The sequence below is a fragment of the Ranitomeya imitator genome, chromosome 5 (genome assembly GCF_032444005.1).
Source record: "Ranitomeya imitator isolate aRanImi1 chromosome 5, aRanImi1.pri, whole genome shotgun sequence".
Lineage (NCBI taxonomy): Eukaryota > Metazoa > Chordata > Amphibia > Anura > Dendrobatidae > Ranitomeya > Ranitomeya imitator.
This window is the reverse complement of record NC_091286.1, coordinates 394690892-394713735: the sequence shown is the minus strand read 5'-3', so window position 1 is coordinate 394713735 and position 22844 is coordinate 394690892. Positions and strand designations below refer to the sequence as shown.

At 39.4% G+C, this 22844-nt stretch overlaps 1 protein-coding gene across 1 annotated transcript in view; it reads right to left on the bottom strand.

Moving 5' to 3' along the window:
- The window catches only part of CSMD1 (CUB and Sushi multiple domains 1), a 3308788-nt gene that overhangs the window by 288785 nt on the left and 2997159 nt on the right, over nucleotides 1–22844 (bottom strand). Inside the window, exons 47-50 of the mRNA XM_069726899.1 lie at nucleotides 18655–18843; nucleotides 18149–18295; nucleotides 15676–15864; nucleotides 9983–10168 (exon numbers count right to left, since the gene is read on the bottom strand). Of these exons, the coding sequence (XP_069583000.1) occupies nucleotides 9983–10168; nucleotides 15676–15864; nucleotides 18149–18295; nucleotides 18655–18843 (711 nt within the window). The remainder of the gene's footprint in view (nucleotides 1–9982; nucleotides 10169–15675; nucleotides 15865–18148; nucleotides 18296–18654; nucleotides 18844–22844) is intronic.

Genomic DNA, 22844 nt, shown 5'->3' with positions numbered 1-22844 from the left:
TCTGTGCAGTGTGCTGGGGCTCTGTGCGCATAGCGGGGCTCTGTGCATGTGTTCTGGGGATCTGTGCAGCCTGTTGGGGCTCTGTGTGGCGTGCCCGGGCTGTGTGTGGGCTGCCGGGGCTCTATGCGGCGTGTCGGGGCTCTGTGCAGCGTTCCGGTGCTCTGTGCGGCATGCCGGCGCTCTGTGTGGCGTGCTGGGGCTCTGTGCAGTGTGACGGGGCTCTGTGCGGCATTCTGGGCTCTGTGCAGGCTGCCGGAGCTCTGTGCGTGTGTGCCAGGGCTCTGTGCGTGTTTGCCGGGGCTCTGTGCGGTGTGCCGAGGCTTTGTGCAGCATGTCGGGGCTCTGTGTGGCATGCCGGGGCTGTATGTGTGTGTGCCGGGGCTCTGTGCGGTGTGCCGGGGCTCTGTGTGGGCTGCCCGGGCTCTGTGCGGCATGGCATGGCTCTGTGCAGGCTGCCAGGGTTCTGTGCGTGTGTGCAGGCATCGTCCGATGGGACTACAAGTCCCATCAGACGATGCCTACTACAGTGACAGTGATTGACACATTAGCCAATGATGGGACAGTAGTAGTAACATCATCCGGCTAATGTGTTAAATGAAAAAAAAACCATACATACTACATACATACTACATGCATACTACATACATACTACATACAATATTCATACACTACATACAATACATACATACAGACATACAGTACATTAAACATAGAGTACATACTCACCATTTCTTGTCACTTTGTTCCCCGAAGCCAGTGCCATCTGTAAAAAAATATGATAATAACAAACAACCAATATACTCCCTGTCTGCAGAAATCAACGAGTGTCCCACGACGATCTCTCTTGGAGAACGGCAGCATCAGCTGATGCGACCGCTCTGTAGGGGCTCCAGGAACACAATTACGGAAGGAAGGTATCCTTCCACACTGTATTCCTCCGCCGCTATAAAAAAAAGTCCCTAGTCTCACTTTTGGCATTGCTGTGTGAGATATTTTTCCACGCAGCAATTGCCATAAAGTGAGACTTTGAACTCTAGTAACCTCTCAGTGATGCACTGCAGGAGCCATTGTCTCCTGTCAGTGTGTCACTGAGGGTCCTATAGAGCAGTGACATCACCCGATGTCACTGTTCTACAGGGGAGATCATCGTGGGACACTCGTTATAATTGGACTATGGCGGACAGGTAGTATACGGTTTATTTTTTTACGTTTTTTTGCAGGCGTTGAAGTATGGTAAGTATGGTTAAATAAAGAATATTAAAATGGCTCCTGCAGTGCATCACTGAGGTTACTATAGTTCAAAGTCTCACTTTATGGCAATTGCTGCATGGGAAAATTTCTCACACAGCAATGCCAAAAGTGAGACTAGGGACTATTTTTTTTTACAGCAGCGGAGGAATACAGTGAGGAAGGATACCTTTCTCGCGTCATTGTGTTCCTGGAGCAGCTGGAGAGCGGTCGCATCAGCTGATGCGGCCGTTCTCCACGGGAGATCTTCATGGGACACTCGTGGATTTCTGCGAACAGGGAGTATATTGGTTGTTTGTTATTTTCATATCTTTTTACAGATGACACTGGCTTCGGGGAACAAAGTGACAAGTAATGGTGAGTATGAACTCTATGTTTAATGTACTGTATGTATGTATGCACTGTATGTAATGTATGAATGTATTGTATGTAATGTATGAATGTACTGTATGTAGTATGCATGTAGTATGTATGTAGCATGTATGTAGTATGTATGTAGAATGTATGTAGAATGTATGTAGCATGTATGTAGCATGTATGTAACATGTATGTAGTATGTATGTAGTATGTATGTACTGTATGTAGTATGTATGTACTGTATGTATGTAGTATGTAGTATGTATGTAGTATGTATGCATGCAGTATGTATGTAGTATGTGTGCATGTAGTATGTATGTAGTATGTAGTATGTATGTTTTTTTTTCATTCAGCACATTAGTCGAATGATGGGACTATTACTGTCCCATCATTGGCTAATGTGTCAATCACTGTCACTGTAGTAGGCATCGTCCGATGGGACTTGTAGCCCTGGCACGCCGCACAGGGCCCCGGCATGTATCAAGTATATGGCATGGCCTAAGGCACTGACTAGGCAATGGACTATGCATGTCATGACAACTTGATACCACAACATGCATCGTAACACCAAAAGATAATAACGAACAGTGAATTTCCAGATGATTTTCAGCTTCCTGTGTTCAGATTCATGGTCTTGCGGCACTGACTAGGCCTTACAGGATGCAAAGCAAAAACCAGAGGATTGAATAGGTGAATATAATGTATTATTATTCTTTGCTAACCCTTTTTTTCCTAGCATTTATTATTTTTGGAGCACATTTGATTCTTGATTAATCGATTTAATCCTAATATAATTTTTCAGCCGATCCAAACAAATTGAACCTGAAACTAATTTTTCTTCTCAAGGTGTTCATTTCTAGAGATGGCACCTTGAGAGAAAAGGTTGAGATTAATCCTGGGGGAATAAAGATGAAATTTGAAATGGTAGAAATGATGCCAATGGCAGGAGTTCGTGACTAGTGATAAGAGTGGGACAGGATGCTGTGCAAAATGTATACCATATATACTCGAGTATAAGCCGACCCAAGTATAAGCCGACCCCCCTTATTTTGCCACAAAAAACTGGGAAAACATAATGACTTGAGTATAAGCCTAGGGTGGAAGATGCAGCAGCTACTGGTAAATTTCAAAAATAAAAATAGATACCAATAAAAGTAAAGTTAATTGAGACATCAGTAGGTTAAGTGTTTTTGAATATCCATATTGAATCAGGAGCCCCATATAATGCTCCATACAGTTAGTGACGGCCCCATAAGATGCTCCATACAAAATACGCCCCATATAATGCTCCATACAATTTATGATGGGCTCCATAAGATGCTCCATGTTAAAATATGCCCCATAAAATATAATGCTGCACAGATGTTGAGTATGACCCCATAAGATGCTCCATAGACACATTTGCCCCATATAATGCTCCACAAATGTGGATTATGGCCCTATAAGATGCTCCATAGAGATATTTGCCCCATATAATGCTGCACATGGCCCCATACAAATATTTGCCCCATATAATGCTGCACATGGCCCCATACAGATATTTGCCCCATATAATGCTGCACATGGCCCCATAAGATGCTCCATACAGATAACTGCCCCATATAATGCTGCACATGGCCCCATACAGCTATTTGCCCCATATAATGCTGCACATGGCCCCATAAGATGCTCCATACAGATAATTGCCCCATATAATTCTGCACATGGCCCCATAAGATGCTCCATACAGACATTTGCCCCATATGCTGTTGCTGCGATTAAAAAAATAAAAAATCACATACTCACCTCTCAGGCCCCCGGCACTTGCTATATTCACCTGCTCCCTGTTCCACCGCCGACCGCTGCTGTGTCTTCCCCGTCCTCTGCACTGACATTCAGACAGAGGGCGGCATGCACTAATCGCTTCATCGCGTCCTCTGACCTGGGCGTCACTGTAGAGGACGCGGAAGACGGAGTGGTGCCGATGATGAAACGGGGGACAGGTAAATATAGCGCACTGCGTTATACTCACCTGCTCCTGGCGCGGTCCCTGCACATCTGATCCCCAGCAGCTTCTTCCTGTAGTGACCGGTCACATGGTACAGCTCATTACAGTAATGAATATGCAGCCCCACCCCTATGGGATGAATATGGATTCGTTACTGTAATGAGTGGTACCATGTGACCGCTCACTACAGGAAAAATCTGCCGGCGCCGGGGAACAGACGTGCAGGGACCTCGCCAGGAGCAGATGAGTATTATTACACAGCTCCCCTGCCGACCACTGGGTATGACTTGAGTATAAACCGAGAGGGTTACTTTCAGCCCAAAAAAGTGGGCTGAAAATCTCAGCTTATACTCGAGTATATACGGTATATACGGTATATAGGGGAGAAAGGTGTGAAGCTATCGGCATGGAGGATAGAGATATGATATATAAGGAGGAAGAGATGAATGATACCTGTTGCAGTTAACTCTAGGTAAGTCATACTTTATGGTGGAAAGTAATTTCTCAAGCAGGTAGATGATGCTATAAGAGAAAAAGTTGGATGCCCCTGATATTGTAAATTGAATCCATGTGATAAAGCACATGTTTGTGGATTTGAATTAGTGACTGACAGTATACAACCCTGAGGATTTTATGACTTTGACATTATGCGCATTATATGGTGTTGTCATTTTTATGATTATGAAATATAGACCCCAAAATGCTAATTTTCAGCATGTTATTTTTCCCTGTTATGTGAACTATGCATTGGTTTGGTATTTGAAATCTGTAAACTGTTTTATCTGCAGCTCTTTTGGTTCTTTTTTGGTCAATGTGTACTAATAAAGGGAACTTCTCATGTAAAATAATGCTAATAACCTGCAGATATGGGGTAAGTCTGAAGGTCATTATCGTTCTGACACCGTATGATGCCCGCACTGAGAGCCCCATGCCTGCACGATTTCAGTTATGTCTCTGTGCTTAAGTGTGTTTGATGTAAGTGTGCCCTTGCTGTAATGTTGAGCCCGCTTTCAGTGTCGGGGGCGCCGATACAGCCACTACTCTATGCACAGAGCAGTGAATGAAACCATGCCAGCGCCACCCCAATGACTGAAAGAGTGAGTCTGGGAGGGGAAATATATTTCATTTCCTCCCAGCAGTGGGGTTCTAAGTGTGGGTGCGGCACGGTTTAAGAAATCTATAACCTGAAGATTAACCCCATATCTGCAGGATGATAGCATAATCTTACATGACAGGCTCCGTTTATGGATATGGAAGGGGAATTATAACACAGTAGGTGCTGCTATTTAGACATATGCAATGGGCTAAAATGCAAAACATTTCTAATATTTCATTAGCCAGGAATATCACAGCATTCTTCTTCTTTGAATTATCTTATCCTGTTCAAATGCCATTGTCTACACTCACAATGTTCCATAATATGTGTGACAATATTACCAAAATAACATAGTTCAATAGTTAAAGGCTTTACTGGTGGACAAGCCAACCTCGGTGATAGAATGTGGCTTCAGGCTATCTGCAATCAGCACATCTTTTTTCAACTCTCCAGGTCTGTTATTCATATAGATTCTACAGCTTTCTAATAACAATCCACTTGGGTTGTTCATGGGTTTTTACATGAACAAAGCTAATTTTAATCAATAGCTCTTGGAATAATAATAATTTCCACAACTAAATGTGTTTAACAAATGTTCCTGTGCTGAGATAATCTTGTAAATGTGTCCCTGCTGTGTACTGTATAATGGCCGTGTCTGACCGTGCAGGAACATGATCTGTTAATTCCACAGCTCCTGGGCAAGGGAGGAAACAAACAAGTATACAGATATTACAGCACGGGATCGCAAATAATTATTTCTTTGAGATAAAACATTTTTTAAAAACAGGCAGGGAAATGATTTACCTCAAAAAAATAATCAGTTGTGATCCTGTGCTGTAAAGTCTGTATACGCTCTTTTACTTCCCCACCTTCGAAGGAGCTGTGGTATGATCAAACCATGTTCCTGCACGATCAGACACAGCGATTGCACAAAACATATCAGGGGTACATATTTAAGATGATCTCAGCTCAAGAACATTTTTTTAAATACATCCAGTTGTGGAAATTATAATTATTCCAAGAGGTGTTGATTAAAATCAACTTTAAAATTAGCCTTGTTCTTGGGAAAATTCTTTTAAGTAAATTAAAAATTATTACAAATCCAGTATTTGCTCATACCACTAAGTACATGTTAAAAGCTCTTTCTTATGCAATTAAATTCAGATCAGTTGACCAAACCGGGGCTTAACTTTATCTGAAGCAAACTCCTCACTACCACTTGACAGTAATTGAAAGCCATATACAGTAGCGATATAAGTCACATAAATCTTTGAACAAGTTCAAATCATTACAACAAATCCTTGAGACTGTGACTTCAGAGCAATACAATGTCATGTTTGTGTAAACCAGAAGATGAACCTAAGATGTATTAATTAGGAGTTCCCAAGATACTATCATAATATAGAGCCTTTAATCAATATAAATGTTCAAATCCCCCGCTTAACCCTCCCTTTAAAAGTAAAAAGTAAATTAAACTGTCAAGGCCTCGTAATTGTCTCTCTTTTCTGTAAGGCTCTGATCACTGAAGCCTCAGAAAATAACTATGATAAATACCTCTTTTGAAGGCATTCCAGTTTTTACAGTATTGCAATCTCAATAAGAACACAGAATTTAGTGAATTTGATCAATCATCTCTGATAAAATAATCAGGGATGGTAACAGTATGTATTTTCTTACAAAATATATTATGCTCAATTCTGCTTTTTCAATTGGGAGAAAAATATTTAGCCATTCGAATTCTCCAACACATTTAAAGTAGAAGAGCTAAGTATTTCACATGAGGCAAGTAAGATGAGGAAATTATTTAAAAATTTTAATTAGTTAACGCGCTCAGTATTTGGTCATTATTTTAAAAGCCAAAGCCAGGAGTGGGAGATAAGTACAGAAGTGGTGACGCTTTTCGATGATACATTTCCACTGATTGTTCCACTCCTGATTTTGACTTACAAATACTGGTGTAAAATACTGACCAAGAGGTGGGAATATGGCCTTAAGGTACCGTCACACTTAGCGACGCTGCAGCGATACCGACAACGATCCGGATCGCTGCAGCGTCGCTGTTTGGTCGCTGGAGAGCTGTCACACAGACAGCTCTCCAGCGACCAACGATCAGGGGAAAGACTTCGGCATCATTGAAACTGTCTTCAACAATGCCGAAGCCCCCGGGTAACCAGGGTAAACATCGGGTTACTAAGCACAGGGCCGCGCTTAGTAACCCGATGTTTACCCTGGTTACCATCGTTAAAGTAAAAAAAAACAAACGCTACATACTTACCTACCGCTGTCTGTCCCCGGCGCTGGGCTTCTCTGCTCTGGCTGTGAGCACAGCGGCCGGAAAGCAGAGCGGTGACGTCACCGCTGTGCTCTGCTTTCCGGCTGCCAGCCGCTCACAGCCAGAGCAGAGAAGCCCAGCGCCGGGGACAGACAGTGGTAGGTAAGTATGTAGCGTTTGTTTTTTTTACTTTAACGATTGTAACCAGGGTAAACATCGGGTTACAAAGCGTGGCCCTGCACTTAGTAACCCGATGTTTACACTGGTTACCAGTGAAGACATCGCTGAATCGGCGTCACACACGCCGATTCAGCGATGTCAGCGGGACCTCAACGATCAAAAAATGGCCCAGGCCATTCCGACACGACCAGCGATCTCACAGCAGGGGCCTGATCGCTGCTACGTGTCACACATAGCGAGATCGCTACTGAGATCGCTGTTGCGTCACAAAACTTGTGACTCAGCAGCCATCTCACTAGCGATCTCGCTATGTGTGACGGGGCCTTTAGGCCACGTTTGCCCAATGAGCTTTTGGTGAGGTTTTGATGTTGCAGATTTTCTGCATCATTTCTCAACCCATTAAGTAAAATAGGGTACCATTATTTAAAAAAAAAAATATGCAATGTAAAAAACAAAACAAAGCTCATCTTGGGAATGTAGCATTAGAGAGCATTTTTATCTCAAACCATATGAGTAAATGAGCAGTTAGCAACAGCTAATGTGCACGTGGACAAACAAGCTATTTAAATGCTGCTTACATTAATTGACATTGATAAGTAAATAGTTAAATAGCAGTGATCAGAGCTCCATTCACAGCTTTTGAAGCAAATGTTGGCTATGTAACACATTGAGCATAAGCCCAGGTGAGAGTAGGCTCAGTTCCTGATCTCACTTTATACAACCTGCATGTGATCTCTCATGAAAGTGTACAACACAGTTCAATAAGGAGTTATTAATTAAGATTGATCTCTGACTAAATGATATTTGTGGTCAATATCTTAAAAACAAATTGAAAAGTGACAACCAACAAAAAAACAACATAAACACTTAAAAACTTTACAGTTGTTCTATTAAAAAATACATAATTACTATGCTTTTTCCTTTAGCTCTACATTCTGATATAAAATAATATATGGACATTTTTTATCAGCTTTAAAAGAGATGAGTTTGAAATTGGGGTTTCAGATGGAAAGAGTTCCCAGCTATGCTAACTAAAGACACACTCCAATCAAAGTTTTTGTCATCTTAATCCATTGCAGTCATCATTTTATATAGCACTGTGCACTTACAATTGCTCATTTTGCCTTTCTACCTGGTTATTTTTTTCTGTTTTCCATTAGGTCTATGACATCACATGATTAAAAATTGACTTGCTGAATCCTTCTAAGCTCTATGTGGAAACATAAGGTCAATTTTCACTGTATGACACATGTGACACTGGAAATGTCCCTGGCAGGGGGAGAAGGGGGCAGCTGAGTCCGGAGTTGAAGTGGGGATTGATAAATGCAGGAACAATGCTTCTACATAGATCAGAGATAAGAGAATAATTAGTTGAGTGGAAAGGCAAAACAAGCAATTGTAAGTGCACAGTGCTGTGTAATAAAATGATTACAAAGTATTAAGAGAATATAAACTTTGATGGGAGAAGAGCTTCTTTAATGACCTTTCCTACATAGCGACATATAGATCAGTGGAAGCCAATGTAAAACGTGTTTACATGACATGATTGCATGAAAGGTTACTAGTCATAATAAGAAAAGTGAACTTAGGCATAGTAATGGCAAGGGAGAGAGAATTTGAATAGTATAAAGTTTACTGTAAACTTACAACTCAATTTTTCTGTTACTTGCCATTTAAGTTCTTAATAATGCAGAACCAGTTCAAAAATATCATCTAAAAAATCAAAAGTATTTTTTACTTGAAAAAGGAGATGTTTAGATCTGGAAAACTATTTTTTAATAATTATCATATCAACATTGCATTTATTTATTGGTAATATAGCGCCTTTCATTGGGCAGTGCTCTTCCGACATCATCACGGTGTCCACTGGGGCACACATTTTAAATTCCCTATGCGTATATAATAAGGAAAATGGAATACCCAGAGGAAACCCTCACACAGCATACAAACTCTTTGCAGATGTTGTCCTTGTTGGGATTTGAATCCATGACCCCAGTGCTCCAAAGCCTCAGCGCTGTCCTCTCTACTATTAATGCTTCTCCTAGTCTTTATAGCCACCACATCCCAGCTGCTATCGCACAAGAGTTAGGCTATGTGCATACGTTGCGGATTTTGCTGAGGATCCGCAGCGGATTTGACGCTGCGGATCTACAGCTGTTTTCCATGCGTTGTACAGTACCATGTAAACATATGGAAAACAAAATCCACAGTTCACATGCTGTGGAAATAAACGCGCGGAAATGCTGCGGTGTTTTTTCTGCAGCATGTTAACTCTTTGTGTGGTTTTCGCAGCGGTTTACACCTGCTCCTCAATAGGAATACGCAGATTTAAAACCGCAGGTGGAATCCGCACAAAAAACGCACAAAAACCACGGTAAATCAGCGGGTAATCCGCAGTGCTGTTTACATGTGGATTTTGCAAAAACAGTGCAGAAAAATCCACACACCAATCTGCAACGTGTGAACATAGCCTTAGGACGCTTTCTTCTAAAATGTCCCAGATGTCAGACCCTCACTTACCAGACATTATGGGGTATTCCATTCTCTTTGTGAATCAGTGAATGAGAATCCAAGAAGGCATATATAGAACCTTTACTCAGTATATCCCTAAATGTGGTCATCTAATTGTAGATTATAGCAGAATATGTAACTATATTCCATATTAATTACTTAAAACATATCTGACAGCCGCGAATAATGATGGAGCAACGCTTATTAAATATGGAGCAGTGTTCCTTTGCGGTTTGACAACCTTTTTTGCCATCATTTCACTTGAATTCTGAATAAATGACATGACAGGCTATTTGGATGTTGAAAAAAAATATCATTCCATTATACTTACGCTGACAAACAGGTGGTTTGCCTGTATTGCTCCATGATCCATCTTCTTGACATACTGCTGTTGATTGTTGACTAGATTGTAATCTGTAGCCTTCATTACATTCATATATCACTTTGCTTCCTAAAGTAAACTCATTTCCAGACACTGTGCCATTTCCAGGTGGCTGAGCAATTCCACAGGATATAGCTGGAAACATAAATAAAAGCTGAGCGTTTTATGCATTATGTTTTTTTTTATTTTTTAAATATACATAAATTTAAATATTATTAGGTGGTTACCACTTCGAGACTGAGAAATACTTGCTGCTAAATGCAACAGCACCAAGAGGTTTTCTGTTCATATGGATTTACATTTAAAGGTCATTTGAGCAGATTTGATGTTAAAGGCAGTAATATTTTAGTTTGTTGACTATTTATGCTTTTCTCTCTATATTACAAATGTTAAGTGGTAGGTTATGCTAATGCACTTTTTCCATTTATTTTTTTTCTCCTAGTTCGTGAAATGCTTTTAAAATCAGTGTTATTTAGAGATAATTTGTGGCTTTGACGCACCGATAAATAGATAATGAGGCAAAATTCTATGGGCGAAACTATATAATAAATATCTAAATATTGTGTTAAGTCCCTGTTATGTGACTATTTAGTTTTTAAAGGGAACTTGTCACCTTGGGAAATACTATTTACCTGCATATATATGATTGATCTACAGGTAATTAGCATTACAATGCTGCCTGGCTGCCTTTCCAAAAGTGCAGCTACTTAAAGAAAATGAACTTATCTCCTTCCCATAGCTGCCGGCTTTCAGTCACTGGGGCATGCATGAGGCAGATGCAGTCATCACTCACAGCACTCCTCACTATGCTGTGAGTGGCAGCTGCAAGTCTGCCTCTGCAATTTGACAGCACGCAGAGCCAGCTGTCAACTAAACCACTGGGGCTGCTTACAGCCACGGTCCCCAGTATAGTGAGTGGTGACTGCAGCTGTGCAGTGCATGACCGCATAACTGAAAGCTGGCAGCTCCTATGAAGAAATAAGTTCCTTCTTTCCAAGAAATTCCACTTTAAATAAGGAAGTCAGGCAGCAGTGTAATGATAATTAATTGCAGATTAACCCTATGTCTGCATTTAAATAGCATGTTCATGATTTGTTCCCTTTAAGCTCATTATGAATTTCTACTGGTGCACCAATGGTGTACAATTAATCAGGTTTGTATAGAAAAATGCAATAGAGCCACAAATGTTATGATGCCCTTGCCATCCCGCTACAAGATAGCGGGGAGTCACTAGGTTCCCATCGCAGTCAAGAATGGGCTAAAGGCAACTGTGATCAACATCTTCATGCTCTTTGAAGATCATCAAATGACTGATTTGGGGCTCATAGGAGATCAGTAATTTACTGCAGTACATAGAACAAGCATTCAAAAAAATGTCAAATTCAAGTTCCCTAGGTATAATAAATTAAATAATATTTAAAAAAACATATTACACAAATACAGAAGTAAAATTTGAGATCCTGGATGAAAGGGAGAAAAAATATCAAAGTGCAAAAATTTAAAAATTGGTGAGTTTTGAATGAGTTAAAGAGCTGCAGCTGTTATTTCCCTGGAAAGTGATTAATGTTTTCTGCATGAGATTATGTTATGTTATATTGTGGCAAATGAACTGGAGGAGCCATTATTGTCTCATAGGTAACCCCTCAATGACACTCTAATGTACTTATAGGGTGTATGGATGAGGTTTAACTTACAGGGAGAACCTGGAATACAATAGTATTTTTTTTATGTTTTAGATAAAATTTGAACATACAGAATGTACCAATAATATCTTACAAACGTTTTGTTCATTTTAAACATATTTCTTTACTCTACCAAACAAAAAAAGATCTAGTATTCTAAATTTTCCTCATTATTTAGGAAAGATTTGTCATCATTATAATTTTTGAGACATACCGTACCTTAATATTAGCTGCTTTTTCCAGAAGCATATTTAACACTGAAAGGTGATTTGAAAGTCATATCTTAAAAATTCTTTCGGAGACCCTATCAATTAGTGTGAATCTTCAAGTACTTCAATATAAGTACACGTGAAGTAGCTGACAGCCTGGGAATAATGTCACCTGGCTTACAGATAATTTTAGCAAATTAAACATTTATTATACTCACTGCAGTATTATGTCTCCGTAACTATTATTTTTGACACAGAAATAGCGATTAATAAGAAAACCTCTAGTCATATAAAATAGTGATATAATTTAGTCATATAATTTTTTCAAAGTAAATTTGTAGGAAAAAAGTATATGAAACCACTTTTGAAAAGGGAAAACAAAACACTTAACTATTTTAATTAAAGCATAGTCACAATAAAGACAAATGTTCATTAACTTCAGCCACAGGTTGTGATAGAACAAAGGGAAGAAGCACATGCACAACTGCAATGCATTACACAATACACCACAAAAGAGCAAATCTTTCCCTCCACTAACAAAATATTTTTCTGGCTCTGTGCATAAATTACTATAGCCTGCATAATCTAATTTCTCTGGGATTTAAATAATCCAGGAATCCTGTTCTATATTCCAACGTATCAAATTTGGACTATTCAATTGATGTCTGATGATCATCGAAGCCTTGCTATCAGGAATCGTAGTTTTCTATTTCTGTTTAAGAAATTGTAGCAGTTTACAGTGGACCGGTCACCAGACCAATAGTGGCCATTTTTTCTTTTAAGATAAAAAATAAATAATGTAAACTGCACTATGGGCACCACAAATAAGGAACCCAATAATAAATGATAAATCCACTTGACTTGACCGTCCAAATGAAGTGATCTGCCTCGAACAGTGCAATGTCATCCTCTAAGGAACAGTCCATGGATCAAGGAGTAGCTTATCCTACGTGAATTGTAGCTCCTACAGATTATCTTTTTGTGGTGCAAATAGTACAGTTTGCATTTTTTATTTTTTATTTTATCTATTTGAAAGCAAGCTTTAACAGACGACTGGCCGCTTATTGCAACAAGTGTGCACATGACATGGTGGCAGCGCCGGTATCTCCTTTCAAGAAAAACAGTTTTTGCTTTTAATTCATTCCAGTTTCTGCCCAAATATGCCTTTTTTAAATTAACCCCTTCCCGCTGCGGCCCTTTTTGTTTTTGCGTTTTTGTTTTTCGCTCGCCTCCTTCCCAGAGCCATAACTTTTTTATTTTTCTGTCAATATGGTCATGTGAAGTCTAATTTTTTGTGAGACGAGTTGTACTTTTGAACGACACCATTGGTTTTACCATGTCTTGTACTAGAAAACGGGGAAAAAATTCCAAGTGCGGTGAAATTACAAAAAAGGGCAATCCCACACTTGATTTTTGATTGGCTTTTTGCTAGCTTCACTAAATGCTAAAACTGACCTATCATTATGATTCTCCAGGTCATTTCAAGTTCATAGACACCTAACAAATGTCTAGGTTATGTTTTATCTAAGTGGTGAAATAAAAATTAAAAACTTTGCTAAAAAGAAAAATGTGTAATTTTCCAATACCTGTAGCGTCTCCATTTTTCGTGATCTGGGGTTGGGTGAGGTCTTATTTTTTGTGTGCCAAGCTGTTGTTTTTAATGATACCATCTTTGTGCAGATACGTTCTTTTGATCGCCAGTTATTGCATTTTAATGCAATGTCGCGGCGACCGAACAAAATGTAATTCTGGCGTTTTGAATTTTTTTCTCACTACGCCGTTTAGCAATCAGGTTAATGCTTTTTTTATTGATAGATTGGGTGATTCTGAACGCAGTGATACCAAATATGTGTAGTTTTTTTATTGTTTTATTTTGGATGGGGCGAAAGGGGGGTGATTTAAACTTTTATGTTTTTTTATTTTTTCATATTTTTTAAAACATTTTTTTTAACTTGTGCCATGCTTCAATAGCCACCATGGGAGGCTAGAAGCTGGCACAAATCGATTGGCTCTGCTACATAGCAGCGATCATCAGATCGCTGCTATGTAGCTGAAATGCAGGTGTGCTGTGAGCGCCGACCACAGGGGGCACTCACAGCAGGCCAGCTGTCATGATTTCAATGGCAGGGGATCACAAAAGGACAAGCACAAAAACAAAACAAGCTCTAGGGTGATGGAACCTGAGCTGACCGCGATCCTGAACCTAAACACACAACTAGCAGTAGCCGGGGAACGTGCCTACGATGATTCCTAGACGTCTCGCGCCAGCCGAAGGATTAACTTCCTCTATAAGAAGAAACACAGACCTCACTTGCCTCCAGAGAAACACCCCACAGAAATAGCAGCCCCCTACATGTAATAACGGTGAAATGAGAGGAAAGCACATACGTAGTTATGAAAATAGAATCAGCAAAAATGAGGCCCGCTAAAGCTAGATAGCAGAGGATACAAAAGTGAACTGCGCGGTCAGCGAAAAATCCTTCAAAAAAACCATCCTAAAATTACTTGAACTCATGTGCCAACTCATGGAACATGAGGAGTAATTTCAGCCCACTAGAGCAACCAGCAGCAAGGAATCACATCTCTGCAAGCTGGACTAAGACAAAAATTAAGCAAAACGTGGAACAGGAAAATCAAAACTTAGCTTGTCCTGAAGATAACAGACGCAGGGAGCAGAGGTAAAAAGACACGCTGATTACATTGATAGCCGGCGAGGAAATGACAAAAAAGCCAGGTTAAATAGGAAACTCCCATAACCTGATGGAACAGGTGGACACCAGAGACCGCAGAGAACACAAGTCACCCAGTACCATCAGTAACCACCAGAGGGAGCCCAAAAACAGAACTCACAACAGCCAGCATCAGTAACCATAGATGTCTCAAGGACCTCTATGGTTACCATCCTGATGCATCGCCCACCCCCAATCATGTGACGGGGTCGGCGATGCGCTCATTTCCGGCCACACGGCCGGAAGAGCCGATTAAATGCCGCTGTCAGCATTTGACAGTGGCATTTAACAGGTTAATAGTGGTGGGTGAATTGCGATTTCACCCACCGCTATTGCGCGCACATGTCAGCTGTACAAAACAGCTGACATGTCGCGACTTTGATGTGGGCTCACCGCCGGAGCCTACATCAAAGCAGGGGACCCGACATGCACAGTACTATTATGGCACATGTTGGGAAGGGGTTAATATTTGTTTTTAATCTGTCATTTGGTTTCAGAGATAAGGGACTTTTTATTAAGTGCAAATTTGTGTGGTATTTACAAAGGGAAATGGCTCACAAGATTCTTTGGGGAACTGTCTTCAGTCTTTTCTACATTATTGGTCCTGTCGTCATCGACCCTTGGTAAAGACTTTAAAAATTTGCAATAAATAGTAAGTCGCAGATGTTTACAGTACAACTGTATGACAGTATGACATATAAAGCACAAAACAGGATACTCCCTTGTGACAGGTCCTCTTTAAGGCGATGGTTAAATATTATTTTTAAGGGGTTTTTAAGCTTGTTATCCTAATACTGTTGGGTAAGTCGAATATGGTTGAGAAACACATCAGAGGATAAGAATCTAAATAGAATCAAGGATTTTAAACGTAATTATTTTCTTTAGAAAGAAATGTAGTAACGTGTTCAACAGTACTAATCTGTTGGACTTTTAACAGTTTAGTTCACTTAGTTTTCTTCTTTTCATTAACTTGGAATATTTCAGATACCACTATTTTTTATAAAGTAAAATGCATGACTTACCTTTACATATTGGTGCTGGTGAATCCCATTCATACATCCCATTAGGATTTCTAATGCACGTTGTGTTTCTCTTACCAATCATTTGATAGCCTAGCTTGCAAAAATAGCAAACTTTTGATCCAAGCTCTATACCGGTCTTGTTCAAAATGCCACCATAATTTATTGCTGTGTTCAAACTGCAGTAGGCCGCTAGAAAATAATAAAATTACATGTTAAAGAATTCTGTATGTTGCTGATTTACTAACCAAAGTATAGAATAATATGCACATATTGATGTAAGAAAATTACAGGTCAGCTAGAAAATAACTTTACATTGTACATATGCAGTAAACACCCTTGGTATAAAATCAGCCAAAGCTGTCTTACAAAAAGCACATTGAGACCTTGTGCTCCCTCTCGTATAGGCAGAATACTTCCATCCAGGGGTTCCCATTTTATCCCTATTCAGAATTTTAATTCTAAAACAAGCATACTACGATACTGCATTGAAGATCAAGATCATTCTCTGACAGGCAGCATCATCCTATCTCCAGCTTATCATATTTATCCCCCCATCACCCAGTATGTGAGCATCAAGATATGCAGGGCAGGAAAGAAAAAAACAGTAGTTGGACTCCTGCTCTTCATATTTGTTTGCTAGCTAATGCATCAAGTTATCTGACATCCGTTAGCCACATATAAGCCCACCAGTCACATTTGGCTTTTGAGCCACAGGTTGGAAAACCCTGCTCTAGATCCTACTCAGTAATTATGTAAAACACTCTAGTGCTTAGATGGGAATGGCACAGGAATTCTTGTGATAATCATTTTTATATGTTTGTACTACTTTTATAATACGTTATGTTACCTGAAATTAAACCTATAACATTTTTTAATTCAAGTAGGAACTAAAGAGGCTCGCTCATATATATCTATATATATATATAGATATATATATATATATAGATATATATATCTATATATATATATATATATATATTCATACATACCGCATTTTGCAAATTATAAGATGCACCAGATTGTAAGATGCACCCCAAATTTGGGGGAGTGAATTATGAAAACATTTTTTAATAGAATGATGGTGCTTCACATAATCTGTTTTTACAGTAGCAGCTTGCTGGGGCTTGTGGCTACGGTGGAATGGGGTCCCAGGAGTCAGGGTCATTGGTGCAGGAAGCTGCCAGCAGTGGATGTGGCAGAAGCAGGAGTTGGATGATGCTGTGGGTCCCATGCTGGTAGGAAAGGGTATTAATCAGTGGATTTTGTGAAAGCCTCGAGTCCCCTCAAATTCTATGGTTTTCAATGAGGTGAACTTCAGGAAAATGGCGATGCATGTGTGGACTGAGATCTCATCACCAAGAAGGAAAGTGAGGGGGGTGTGGGCTTTCATAAAATGTTGGTGGAAATCTTGCACCGCCGAACACCTGCTCCTACCAGCCCGGGACCTGACGCATCGGCCTACTCCTGATGAGTCCAAATTTGAGATCTTTGGTTCCAACCACCGTGTCTTTGTGCGATGCAGAAAAGGTGAACGGATGGACTCTATATGCCTGGTTCTCACCGTGAAGCATGGAGGAGGAGGTGTGATGGTGTGGGGGTGCTTTGCTGGTGACACTGTTGGGGATTTATTCAAAACTGAACGCATACTGAACCAGCATGGCTACAACAGCATCTTGCAGCGGCTTGCTATTCCATCTGCTTTGTGTTTAGTTGGACCATCATTTATTTTTCAACATGACAATGATGTTAAACACACCTCCAGGCTGTGTGAGGGCTATTTGACCAAGAAGGAGAGTGATGGGTGCTACGCCAGATGACCTGGCCTCCACAGTCACCAGACCTGAACCCAATCAAGATGGTTTGGGGTGAGCTGGACCACAGAGTGAAGGCAAAAGGGCCAACAAGTGCTAAGCATCTCTGGGAACTCCTTCATGATTGTTAGAAGACCATTCCCAGTGACTACCTTTTGAAGCTCATGAAGAGAATGCCAAGAGTATATAGATATTCATAGCTCAAGCTCCTCTTTAATATGGACAGTTATGAAAGGGAAGCAGAGTGCCACTTCTCAGGTCTGAATAAATAAAAACTTTTTTGAGTGAATGTTACATTGATAAGTTTGGCCATGTAGGACTATGTATACACCAGAAAAAAATACATATGCAATAAAAAAACAATACAAATACATTCACAATAATTTTGTTCTAATTGTTTTCAATTCCACAGTGTTTATGAAACGTTTGCACATTCTATTAATTTTTCTGTTTTTTACTTTTCTATGTAGACTTTACACAATGAAAACCCCCCCACAAAATATAAAGTTGTCTTAAGCATTAATGAAGAAGCCTATTTGCTCTTTGATTTCAATGAATTTGGTATATTGAAACTCAATAAAAATCCAAGAGACTCATAATATACATTCTAACAAAAATAATCAAAATACAAATTCCTGTATATTATCTGTGTATTTACAAACCTGAATATCGAATCTTGAAGCCTTTTTTACTTGTAGCATGATCTGTTGACCAGCGAAGAAAAATATTATTGCTTTTACTTGTAAAATTGTGTTGCCCAGTTAGATTGCCACTTAAAGCCACAATGAGAGAACTTTGTCCAGATGGCCCTTTAAAAAGAGTGATAAAATATAAATACATGTTATGCCTTCTTAATATTTTTATATTTTCTACTAAATATAATTGCCATAGATTAACAATATTTTAGAAGATTTAGTGTTATACTGACATTTTTGTCATGAAATTCTGCACATGTAGGCATCATAACATTTTATAGGACACTTCTATGAAACACAATATTGTAGTTCCAATTATTTTTCCATTTTTTTCTTTCAAATCAGCTAAAGTGTATCTTCACTTATTTAATCTTCACTGTATTATGGATGCATTTATGCATACAATCTACAATACCTGCATAATAAGCTACAGCAAAAATAATTTTCTTTTGTGTGTATATTAATTTTCTTACCATCAAATATCTCTAGTTCATCAAACTGCTTTTCACTTTGAAATGTATCAACAAATATTGAAATGTTATAGCCTGGATCAACCTTAATACCCCATGAACAAGTCTGAGAGTTAGGATAATTCTCTGGATAACCAGGGCTAAGGATCACTCCAGATGATTCCTGGCGAATGTCATTTGCTGGACATTGTGCTACAAGAGATTGACGATAAAAAGTTTATCAGACATTGCAATGGATAGACCAATCAGTTTAATATACAGTATCAAACTAATAGAACCTATTGACCTATCTACCTACAGATATAGCAAGCACAAACTTAATCCATTGTGTAGTAACGCAAAATAATTGTCTATTTTTACCTATTCATTGTGGGGAAAAAATTAAGACTTCTATTTACCCAGCGACTTTGAAAAATCACAGCATGCTTGCAAAATATGAGGTTTTCATGTCAATTTTGTCCAGCTCTATCAAAATGGGCAGTGCTGGGGTGGAATGGAGGCAAGACAGGGTGTGGTGAAGCACAATTGATGAATGACGAGTTGTGGCATACCTTACACCACAAATCCTACTCATGGCTATGGATTAAGATTTGTTGCGAGTTGTGAGCAAGCTCATGCCATTTTTAGAAGATGCCTCATTCATTCTTAATGAATTAGGTGGCAATTATGTTCTTAATGAATTAGTCCAACACATTCCTCATTAAAGGGAACCAGTCAGCAGGATTGTGCTGACTAACCTGTTATACTGATTAAAATGATACCTAGGTTGATGAAATCCATCTTGTGGTTGTTGTTTAATCTTTATTTTCAGTTTTGAGTGAATGATATGCTCATGCTCTGGGGCGGCCTGTGGGAGGGGGATTGTCATGTGGTGTTCTGATTGGTTATTCATCTGTTTGGCTTCTGACAGGTCACTGATCCCTCAGTGACCTGCCCCTATTTTACATAATGAACAGTGATGAGCGAGTGTACTCATTGCTCGGGTTTTCCCGAGCACGCTCGGGTGACTTCCAAGTATGATTGCTCAGAGATTTAGTTTTCATCGCGGCAGCTGAATGATTTACAGCTACTAGCCTGATTGATTACATGTGGGGATTCCCTAGCAACCAGGCAACCCCCACATGTACTCATCCTGGCTACTAGCTGTCAATCATTCAGCTGCCGCTATGAAAACTAAATCTCCGAGCAGTCATAAATACTCGGAGGTCACCCGAGCAACGAGTACACTCGCTCATCACTACTAATAATGAATATCAAATATGGTAAAAAAAGTGAAAAAAAAATCACCTTCAGCAGGCAGGCACCGGTAGCAGTGTCTGCTCTGCAGCATGATCACATGTATAATGTGCATTTTATTATTTAATTTGCTTGTATAAATAAATTCAATAGGAAAATGGTAATCATGTTAATATATATATATATATATATATATATACAGTGGGGCAAAAAAGTATTTAGTCAGTCAGCAATAGTGCAAGTTGCACCACTTAAAAAGATGAGAGGCGTCTGTAATTTACATCATAGGTAGACCTCAACTATGGGAGACAAACTGAGAAAAAAAAATCCAGAAAATCACATTGTCTGTTTTTTTAACATTTTATTTGCATATTATGGTGGAAAATAAGTATTTGGTCAGAAACAAACAATCAAGATTTCTGGCTCTCACAGACCTGTAACTTCTTCTTTAAGAGTCTCCTCTTTCCTCCACTCATTACCTGTAGTAATGGCACCTGTTTAAACTTGTTATCAGTATAAAAAGACACCTGTGCACACCCTCAAACAGTCTGACTCCAAACTCCACTATGGTGAAGACCAAAGAGCTGTCAAAGGACACCAGAAACAAAATTGTAGCCCTGCACCAGGCTGGGAAGACTGAATCTGCAATAGCCAACCAGCTTGGAGTGAAGAAATCAACAGTGAGAGCAATAATTAGAAAATGGAAGACATACAAGACCACTGATAATCTCCCTCGATCTGGGGCTCCACGCAAAATCCCACCCCGTGGGGTCAGAATGATCACAAGAACGGTGAGCAAAAATCCCAGAACCACGCGGGGGGACCTAGTGAATGAACTGCAGAGAGCTGGGACCAATGTAACAAGGCCTACCATAAGTAACACACTACGCCACCATGGACTCAGATCCTGCAGTGCCAGACGTGTCCCACTGCTTAAGCCAGTACATGTCCGGGCCCGTCTGAAGTTTGCTAGAGAGCATTTGGATGATCCAGAGGAGTTTTGGGAGAATGTCCTATGGTCTGATGAAACCAAACTGGAACTGTTTGGTAGAAACACAACTTGTCGTGTATGGAGGAAAAAGAATACTGAGTTGCATCCATCAAACACCATACCTACTGTAAAGCATGGTGGTGGAAACATCATGCTTTGGGGCTGTTTCTCTGCAAAGGGGCCAGGATGACTGATCCGGGTACATGAAAGAATAAATGGGGCCATGTATCGTGAGATTTTGAGTGCAAACCTCCTTCCATCAGCAAGGGCATTGAAGATGAAACGTGGCTGGGTCTTTCAACATGACAATGATCCAAAGCACACCGCCAGGGCAATGAAGGAGTGGCTTCGTAAGAAGCACTTCAAGGTCCTAGAGTGGCCTAGCCAGTCTCCAGATCTCAACCCTATAGAAAACCTTTGGAGGGAGTTGAAAGTCCGTGTTGCCAAGCGAAAAGCCAAAAACATCACTGCTCTAGAGGAGATCTGCATGGAGGAATGGGCCAACATACCAACAACAGTGTGTGGCAACTTTGTGAAGACTTACAGAAAACGTTTGACCTCTGTCATTGCCAACAAAGGATATATTACAAAGTATTGAGATGAAATTTTGTTTCTGACCAAATACTTATTTTCCACCATAATATGCAAATAAAATGTTAAATAAACAGACAATGTGATTTTCTGGATTTTTTTTTCTCAGTTTGTCTCCCATAGTTGAGGTCTACCTATGATGTAAATTACAGACGTCTCTCATCTTTTTAAGTGGTGGAACTTGCACTATTGCTGACTGGCTAAATACTTTTTTGCCCCACTGTATATATATATATATATATATATATATATATTTCTTTCTATAAACACATATAAGTATTTCCAGACCACCAGACCAATTTATTCTAGTTATTCTATTTATACAATATACACATTTATTAACCCTGCATTATCATGCTAATAAATAACAAGGTATATGCTGGGATCCCCTGACTTACAGCAATGATATAAATAAATAGTCACTGGATGATGCATACGCTGCTGCTGCTTATTATGCAAATTATATATCTTATACTTTTAACTACAGACAGGGTGATTGTTTTGGACATATAAATCACAGATTTGGGATAAAACTAATTTTGCCTTTCTATCTGCCATCTTTCTCTTTATGACCGAATTACATTTCAAAGTAAAAGGTAGTAAAAAAAGAGACATGTTATTCAGAATAACAGAATCTAGGAATGTTTCCAAATTTCACAATGGATGCTTTCTGACGGGCAGTAAAATTATAGACCTTCTCACCAAGCTGCAGACAATGAACTTTACCACTTCCCTTAACTGAATGATCAATGAGAAAAACATAATTATTGTTACTATCGGGAAGTTGCTAAAAATAAAATAGAAGAGATTTCGTATGCAGACAGCGCTCAATTATTTACAGCCTACAGATTCAGCATTAAATACATCATATGGGCCGTGATCGAAGCCAGACAATTATCATTTATTATACTAATATATTTAGAATTTTCTATTTTTCAGGAAAATGTTTACCAATCAACAGGTTGAGAGGGGCACAAATTAGATTGCTTTGGCAAATGTGAAGTGCTAGTAAAAATAGCTTTGCTTGTCTTGAAGATGTGTGTAAATTCAATCAGGGCAGAATTTTAGAACAATGATAAAGAATAGGACATAATGGTCTTAGACTGATCCCAAAATGCATTATTGAGGTTTAATGGCGATATTTCATTATTTGCTTTTCTCCTGTCAAGTGGACACAACTTATATCTCTTAATATTGGAAAATATTTTAAATTACAGGACAATTTTGCTCTATTATCACACTTCAAAAGTTTTTATTATATTTAAATGCTTTCTACAAACCATATTCTTGAGATCTACAAGTCAAGAGGATAAAAGGCAGCTTAGTGTATGTAATTCCAGGAAGTGGCATGGGTTTAATGGTCTATTATTATATG